Genomic DNA, 8,872 nt, shown 5'->3' on the forward strand with positions numbered 1-8,872 from the left:
GACAGGTAGCTGGGGCAGATAAATATTAATTTTCTAAACTTTTTAGGGGCCCTGTGGGACGGATAGAATGGCCTGGCGAGCCACATCCGGCCCATGGGCCGCATTTTTCCCACCCCTACTCTATATAGAACTGTAATCAAAATGCAGAAATATTGATTTTGTTGTATTTTGAAATGCCCCTACAGTTATGTTCAGCTGCTGATGCACACATTGATTACTACACTTTGCATGGACTTCTCTGCGTCTACCAACAAAAGAAAACCTCAAAAAGGGTGACATGAAATGGGGTGAGGAAAATGTTTACTTGTGTTGATAAAAACAGTAGAGACTTCTTTTCAGCTCCCCAAGTATGTTCCCAGACACAAGCAAAAGTTTTGTTTTGGTTATACAATGGGAGGGCAAAATACAAGAAAATTCACTGCCCCTAGCACACCCTATAATCCTACAAGCGCACAATCAAAGGCCTTTCATACAGAACACAGTAGATCAAACACCCTCCCAGAATGAAGTACATACTAAATCAATAATGTTCCAAAGAACAGGTTTTTAAAGACCTCTATGAAATTATAATAAAAAATAGAGGTTCTGAGCAAGTCAGCCAGTTGTGCAGAAGGAGGGGCTGCATGTGGTTTGGGGTATTTTCACAGAATGTTAAATCACACAAAATATTTCACTCATCTCTAGTGTGAGATCACGACATGACTCCTCTGTAACAAATTCTTTATCTTGGCAGCTCTCCTACTTTCTCCTAACTCTGTCTTCCTCTCCCCCCTCTAATCCCACTGCAGCAAGAACATATGGTAATATTTGGAGTGTGATTTAGGCCTGGGAGTGGGTCTGACTGCCCACACCTGTGCAGACCTCCAAGTCACCACGCAGCAGGCAACCAGGTTGAAGTCATGCTCCAGGACTGCTGCATGAGCTCAGTCCTTCAACTCTCCTTCCCATACATACCAAGGCTTCCAGGAATCTGGCTGCCAGCAGCCATTTGGATTCAAAATTTCACTTGCAAGTCACATGATAATGCACAGCGTGTCACCGTTTGCCTCCAAATTCAGCTCTGTCCTGGCTCCAGCCTTAGCAAAATGCTCTGAAGTTAGATGCTGAGGTAAACATCACCCTGGTGGTCTTCAGGGAGCTGTGACAGTGGAGGAAGGCAATTATAGAGTCAGAGTCATAGAAAAGTGTAGGCTGGAAGGCACCTCCAGGGGTCATCTAGTCCAGTTGTTCTCAACCTTTTTTGTGCTGGGACCCACTTGTAAAGAGCAATAGCCAGTCCTGACCCACAGCCCCCTGGCCCTGCTGGTGTCTGTCACTCCTGACACACAGTCCCCTGGCCCTACCACTGCCCCTTACTCCCAAGCCACAGCTCTCTGGCCCTGCTGGTGCCTCTCAATCCTAACTCACAGGGCCCTGGCCCTGTGGGTGCTCTTCTCTCCTGACCCACAGCCCCCTGCCCTACTGCGCTATGCTGGTGCCCCTCACTTCTAACTCACAGCCACCTGCCCCCAGCCCTGCCAGAGCGGGTCCCCCAGCTTCACCCATCCCACTCAAGCTGGAACGTGAAGGCTGAGGCAGCTCCGCCTCATGCAGATGGCAGTAGAGTAAGTCTGGTCCCCAGTACAGGCTAGGAGGAGGAGGAGGGAAGGCCTGTAGTACCCCCCGTCCCCCGACCTTGGTATGGCCCCCCCAAACAGCATCTCCTGGCCGCCCTGCCCAAGCCCTGGATCTCCACTCCGTGCTCCCCATACACTTACCTGCATCCAGCTGCTGGGGCTGCTCCAAAGACCCTGCCTGGCTGCATGCTGACCATGTGCGTGTGTGTGTGTGCACAGATCAGCGTGCACCCACTGCCTCCAATTGCCTAAGCAGCTCCCTGCAGGCTGGAATGCTGCCAGCCTCCAAGCAGAAACCTGTGCTTTCCCACATTTTTCTGGGACTTGCTCATGGCCCTTTAAAAAATTCTTGTGACCCACTTTTGGGTTGCAACCAGTGGGTTAAGAAATGCTGCTCTAGTCCAACCCTGTGCTCTATCCAAATCATCTCATACAACCACAAACACCAACTTGTTATTGCCAAAATTCCTGATTCCTATTCCCAAAGCAAAACAGGAATGAATCCCTATGAAACTATTATAAAGGAAGGCCTTGTCCTGGAGCAGGAGAAAAGAGCCAAAACTCCGTGTATTGAACTGATGCAGCACCATTGCTTAGATTTATCATTGTTAAGATTTGCAATTGCTCAACTGGGAGGTAGACACCCTGGCTGCTGTTTCTGAACTAGCCGTTTTTATTTGGACCGGTAACACCCTCCCCCCGGGAGAACGGGGCCGGGTACGAGCAGCGAGCTCCCAGCCATCTGCCTGAGAGCGAGGTGGGGTGTTCGCCCAGCCAGGCACGAGTCCCGGGGGGCAGCCCCGCAGGGTTAGGTGGCTGACAACAAGGAGCTGCGACGCGAAGACGCCGCTCCGCACAACTCCTCCTGTCTCCGCGGAGCTGAGGCCATAACCCCGAGGCCGGAGGGCGCGCTAGGCCGGGGCCCTACTAGCACCACCGACAATGAAGCCGCGGGGGGCGCGGGAGAAGGACGACACGGCAGCGGGGAACAGGCTCTGGCCGCGCGACTCCTGTGCTCGGGGCGAGCGTCCCTCGTTGGTGCCTCTGCCCCGCCCCGCCCCGCCCCGCCTCCTGGCCGGCATCGTGGGCCGTTGCCATGGAGACGGCGTGGCCGGAAGAGGCCCGGTTGCTACGGAGACGGCGGCGCGGGTCGGGACGCGCGGGTGCTGCTAGGCTGCTCCATGGCTCCGAAGCGGCCCAAGAGCGGGGGCGGCTCCCCCGGAGCCGGGGCCGGGACCGGGGCCGCCGCTAGGACCTGGGAGACCGCGCTGGTGTCCGCCCGCTTGGAGGAGGTGACCGGGCCGGGGCGGGCGGGGCGGGGCGACTGCTGCAGCGCCGTCAGGCGCGGAGGGGCCTCACGGGGGCGCAGGCGCCGCGTTTCGCCGTAGGACGAAGGGCGGCGAGGCCGCGTGCGCCTGGGTCGTGAGGCCGACGGGCCGCAGCCAAGCCGCTTCACAAGCTCGGCCGCGGCCTCGCGCGTGTTGTACCTGCCTAGCCGCCTAGCGTCGCCCCCTGCAACGCGCCAAGGTTCAGCTGGGAGCGAACTACTGTCAGGCGGTCGGTGCAGGGCCAACTTTGATGGAGGCGCTGACATAGCTTTAACTGTGGCGTCGAAAATGAGCAGCTATAATTTTCCTACTTGAGAGGACGTAGTTAAAAGGCGCTTTCCCCCTTTCATTACTTTCTTTTTAGAGTGTGTGAAAGGCTAAAAGCATATTTAGGTTACCCAGCTGCATGAGAGCAATGTCAGTCCAGTAAATCTTAATTTGACAGAAAGAATTTGACTTTGAACTACTGCCTCAGTGTAGCAAACAGTAATATTTGCCTCGCATGCGTTTGCCTAGCGCTGCTTTTGCAAGTTGGACAAATGAATTTGGCTTTTCTGTTCCTTGGGTCACTGATGTGGCCCCCTTAAGTGACCTTTTCTGAAGCACAAGTAGCTTTGATAGTTGTAAGGACTTTAAAATAAAACAGGCCATTCTAAAAGTAGCCCAACAATTTGCCAGTAAATTGTGTGGATGCTAAGGTCTCTTTTATGTACATACTTTAAAAGAGTGTTTTTAGTATTGGGTATTTCATCCAAAATCAAACACAATTACTTTTTAGAGTAGAAGCAGCTCCACAAGATTGAAATCCACCATTTTGCTTATTTGGTCTCTGACCTTCTTTGTTCTGAACCTGCTAATGAGACATAAGAAGGCCAGTTAGTGATTCTTGTGCTACTGCAGTGGCTACTGTGATACGGATGCTATCCACTGAAATTTTGCAAAGCCCATCTATAAACTTGTTTCCTGTACAACTGTCCAATAACCATTACTAGACTAGCAGTAACCACAAAGCCATACTTTCTCTTGTTGTAGTCCCTCATCATGTTCACTGTACACTCTCCAGTTTCTGCAAAGCAGGAGCAAAGGGTCCTACAACATGAATCCAATGATAATCAGAGCTAGTGAGTTCTCTTTACAGTTAGGGCTGTGTGAAACAGCACCATTTCATTTTGATTTCTGTTTCGCTGTTTTGACGGAACAGTGTTTTGTTTAGAGTTTTGTTTAGTTTTGAAAGCACTGTTCTGTTTCGTTTCATTGAAACTGTGTCACTCTTTCAACATTGTTTCGACATTTCACCCATAGGCTATAATGGGGAAGCAGGAAACTACCTATAACTTTGTCATTTTTTGGCAGATTTGAATGAAGACAGCGGGGATGGTAGACGCTTCTCAGGGCATGGAGCCTGCCAAGCCTGCATAGATAGGTATAGGGTTTTCTGGGAAACTGAACTTAAAAGTCTTGAAAGCAAAACTCGTACCACTTGTAAGTGTGAAGGAAAAGGGGATTGGAAACAATAGGCATGGTAGCCCCTGCTGAGGCCATGAAGCCTGCTAGGTTTCAAGGAGATGGTGCAGGGGTTTCTGGGAAACTGCACCTCAAGCTGCTGACAAGCAAAACTCGTGACTTGACTCTGTGCGTGTGCGTGTGTGTGTGCGTGTGTGTGTGTGTTAAGGCGCGCCCTCACTGGTGGTGGGGCCTCTACACGATTCGGTAGTGTGCCCCAGCCTCAGCCCAGTCCACTAATTTAAATGACAACAGATAATAAATTAGTAAGCAGCACAGTAGCATCAGCAGCATCTCAGGCAGCCAAACAGTCATAGTCAATATCAGAGCAGTCCCCTCCCCCTCTTCCCCCTCCCTTTCCTTACCTCTGAGGTGGAGGTGGAGGGGCTGCAGCCTGGTACACTCGAGGGTCATGTGTGCCAGGGTTTCCTGCTGCCCAGAGAGAAGCAGAAGACCAGGGTGTCCAGGAAGCTTGCCACATACATGCCGGTGGCGACGGTTCCATGGAGGAACCACCAGCTGAGGCCCCCAGTGGCTCGTGGGATGAGGGTGGAGTACAGATTCAGCCACTGGGGTGTCCCAGCCACGCCCTCGCCAAGCAGGTCCCACCACTTGGTGTCTGGGCAAGACACAAGGGCATCATGATGAATGGTGTGGTGCACAAGCATGTAGAGGTGGTAGCGATGGACGGTGGAAAAACGGACTGGTCTGCTGTCCTCCAGCTGGCTCAGGTGGTGCAGTGGGGAACTCCATGAAGCTGGGTGAGATGCCAGCCCCACGACAAACTCTGGTGTGCTGGAGGACACGGCAGGGCAGGGACCACCGCCACGTAGGACCTGGTTAACAAAGGCAAGGACATCAGGAGGTATGGCAGATTTCATCTCCTGGACCAGACGGCAGGTTGCAAGTGTCGTGGGTAGACCCATGTGCCGGGACAGTGCAGTGGGGTCTACCCACTCCTGCCCATGGTAGTCCAGGAGGTCTCCAATACGGGTGATACCAGCCAGGATTAACCTCTGTTGAAACCTTGGCACCTCTGTCGTCGGCATCTCCAGCTGGGGGTTCCAGAGGAGGGGCTCGACGAGCAGGTCGGCACCCTGGGCAACTGTTGCAGGGGACTGGGAAGCAGAGACCAGCTTCCAGGCCTGGAGGAGGTCCTGGTAGAAATCTGGCAGCCCTTGCTGGTCTTGCAGGGAGAAGCCCCACAAGCTGAGGAGTTGTTAGTCGTATTGGAGCCCCTGGAAGTGGCAGATGAAAGCGTGCCCCAGGTGGCCCCATGCCGCGTGGCTACTGACACCGTATAGCAATCGCTGCAGGCAAAATACCAGATCCTGGCTGCCCTCCTGCAAGGGAAGGCTCAGGATCTCTGCAGCAACCTAGTGCCGCCCTGCCCAGAAAAACTTCAGCACCCATCTCTGGAGTCCCACCAGGACCTCAGGGGGCACAGGCAAGGTGTGTTAAGCAGTGCCAGAGCATGGACTGGCTGGTTCAGCACCAGCACTCTCCCACGCAGGGAGAGACACCTCAGAAGCCCTGCCCATGCCTGGAGCCACCCGACCACCCTTGCCTCCAGCTGGTGTCAGTTCTCCAGCAGGGAGGGATCTGTGGGGGACAGGTAGACCCCCAAGTAGAGCAACAAGCCCATGCTCCAGTGGATCCTCTGGAGCACAGGTGGAAGTGAGCCCACCTGCCATCAGGCCAAAGCTTTTCACCCAGTTGACCCGGGCAGAGGAGGCCGCCAAGTACAATGCCTGGCAGGCCTCCACCTGTGCCAGGTCACCTGAGTCCTGGACCACAAGGAGTACATTGTCAGCATACACTGACAGTACCACCTGCACCGCTGGCTTCCAGAGCATCAACCCCGCCACCCGCTTCTACAAGAGAATGAGGATGGGCTCCAGTGCCAAGACGTACAGCTGGCCTGACAGTGGGCAGCCTTGACACACCCCTCTCCTGACTGGGGTGGGTTCCATTAGGGTCCAGTTGAACTTGACCAAACACTCTGCAGAGGTGTACAGTACCTGGAGAGCCCACACAAAGCGGGACCCAAAGCCAAAGGCCCACAGTGTGCCGGTGAGGTTCCTGTGATCCACTCTGTCAAACGCCTTCTCCTGGTCCAGGGATAGGAGGGCAAAAGACAGGCACTTCTGACGTGCTAACTCCAGGAGGTCCCAAACCAGGTACAGGTTATTGAAGATGGAATGTCTGGGCACCGTGTACATCTGGTTGGGATGGATCACGTCCATCAGCACAGACCACAGGCGCAGCGATATGGCCTTCACTGCCATGTTGTAGTCTATGCAGAAGAGGAACACATGATGCCAGTTCCTCAGGTTGCAGGGATCACCCTTCTTCAGCAGGAGGGTCAGCACGGCCCTCCAGCACAACAGGGGGAGCTCCCAACTTGCTTTGGATTTGGCCCAGACTGCAGCAAGATCCAAGCTGAGGATGTCCCAAAAGGCCCGGTAGAACTTCACAGTCAGCCTGTTGATGCCTGGCAACAGGGCACTGCGTGTCAGGCAGAGGGCAACCAAAAACTCAACCAGAGCATGAGGAGCTTCGAGCCAGTCCGAGTCGCCCACACTGACCTGAGGGAGTCCCTCCCACAGGGTTTGACAGACTTCAGCGTCAGTGAGATCCAGGGAGAAGAACTCTTCATAGAAGGCCTGCACTGGTGCATCTCATCTGGATCCATGAGGGGGGTGCCATCACCTGCCACAAGGCAGGTGATGTACTTCTTGGCCCCCTGCCTCCTCTCCAGGGCATAGAAGAAGCGGGAGCCATGGTTCATCTCCTGAAGGAGCTGGATGCATGAGCGGATAAATGCATCGCAGACGCAGTGGTTGTCTAGAGCCTGAAGCTCTTCCCGCCTCTCCCAACACTCTCCACAGAGGGACAGGTTGGTTGGGTCAGTGGCCAAGCACCTCTCCAGCTCTAGCACTTCCTGCTTGAGCTTCTGCCGGGGCCACCTCCCTCTCCTGGGTGTGCCCCCGAGCATAGCTGCCACAAAAAAGCCAGATACACACCTCCCCGCATCCCACCATCTCCTAGCTGAGGGGAAAGCTGCCTATTGCTCCTGTCAGGCTAGCTAGCACTCCTGAAAGGTTTCCCTGAAGCCCACATCCTCCAGCAGACTGTCATTGAAATCCCAGTAGGCCAACCCCAGATGCCCAGGCCCTAGCATGGCCTGGGCCTAGACAATGTAGTGAGCACTGAAAGGGGTTGGCTGGATGCCAGAGGAGTGGGCCTGGGCAAAGTGCGGCAAAGAGATATAAACCCATTCCAACCGCGAGTGGCATGCCTGCACCTCCTCCACCCTCACATAGGTGAAGGCAGGGAGGTCGATAGGGTGACAGGCATGCCAGATGTCCACCAGGGAGTACTCTGTCAGGATCCCCCCAAGGACGCCCACAGTGGTATGGTTCCACTCCGTGCCCAACCGGTCTCACATGTCTAGGGTGACATTCAAGTCCCCACTGTTGGGGAGGGGGGTGAGAAATCACTCTTTTAAACCAATTTATAAAGCAGGCCCAAACAGCTGCTTCCTCTTGAATTTCTCCCCAGAAAGGTATGGTGGTTCTTCACCCTGTCGGTATCTATCACTAGTTTAAATTAATAATCACTAAGAGAACTGCTTAAGGTACGTGAATAAAATGGTTTATTAATTAACACACTTTGGGACAAACAGTAAAATTAATTACAAAGTATAAACACACAGTGAAAATTCTATAAATCTGAACTTTGTTAAAGACCAGAGAGATTCAGAGAAAGATTTATTTTATTGAAGGCTCTGCGGGCATTCGGCTCCATTTCTCCTTCAACCCACTACCCAAAACTTACCTACTTCTGTGTGGGTTACTGATCATTTACAGGGTTTCAGGACACTGATAGCCACTATCCAGTCCCACCCAAGAGGGGTGATACTTGCATTGGAACCAGGGGAGCTGCTACTGTAGCACTGTCGTGCATTTGATGGGGAATTGTCAGGAGCTGACTCCTTCCTGACTCAAGGCAGCCTCAGCGATGGATGATTTCCAGAGATGAGAGGAATCCCAGCTCCACACTGTGGTCCCGCTCGTCTTCCGCCTGTTGCAGAAATGGCTGCGGTTCGTTTCTCGGGAGGCGAAGAACTCTCAGTCTCAGACACACTCCATTAGGAACACAAAAGGTATATATTTGCAAATAGGGTTGGAGCGGAAACAAAGGATCACTCCAACCGCTGAGGACAACTCTCAGCCGGCTTTTATCCCCTCTCTCCTGAGCACGTGTGCAGAAGCAGGAACTCTTACATCTCATTTCCAGTTCATACAAACATATATGAAATGACGTCACGTCATCCGTCGCATGTGCATTATAATTAACTACTTAAGTATGCGGGGCGGATAGGCTTATATGCATTAGCTAATTGCGCCTGCTCAGAAAGTA

At 53.2% G+C, this 8,872-nt stretch overlaps 1 protein-coding gene across 7 annotated transcripts in view; it reads left to right on the forward strand.

Annotated features, from left to right (window-relative positions):
• Window positions 1–2,703: 2,703 nt before the first annotated feature.
• SPAG17 (sperm associated antigen 17) overlaps window positions 2,704–8,872 on the forward strand; it is a 342,590-nt gene continuing 336,421 nt past the window's right edge. For all 7 annotated transcript variants that reach the window (XM_019548662.1, XM_019548664.1, XM_019548665.1 and 4 more), the window contains exon 1: window positions 2,704–2,908. In XM_019548662.1, the coding sequence (XP_019404207.1) occupies window positions 2,798–2,908 (111 nt within the window). In that variant the 5' untranslated portion in view covers window positions 2,704–2,797. The remainder of the gene's footprint in view (window positions 2,909–8,872) is intronic.

This window comes from Crocodylus porosus, unplaced genomic scaffold (genome assembly GCF_001723895.1).
Source record: "Crocodylus porosus isolate Cpor-Errol unplaced genomic scaffold, CroPor_comp1, whole genome shotgun sequence".
NCBI lineage: Eukaryota > Metazoa > Chordata > Crocodylia > Crocodylidae > Crocodylus > Crocodylus porosus.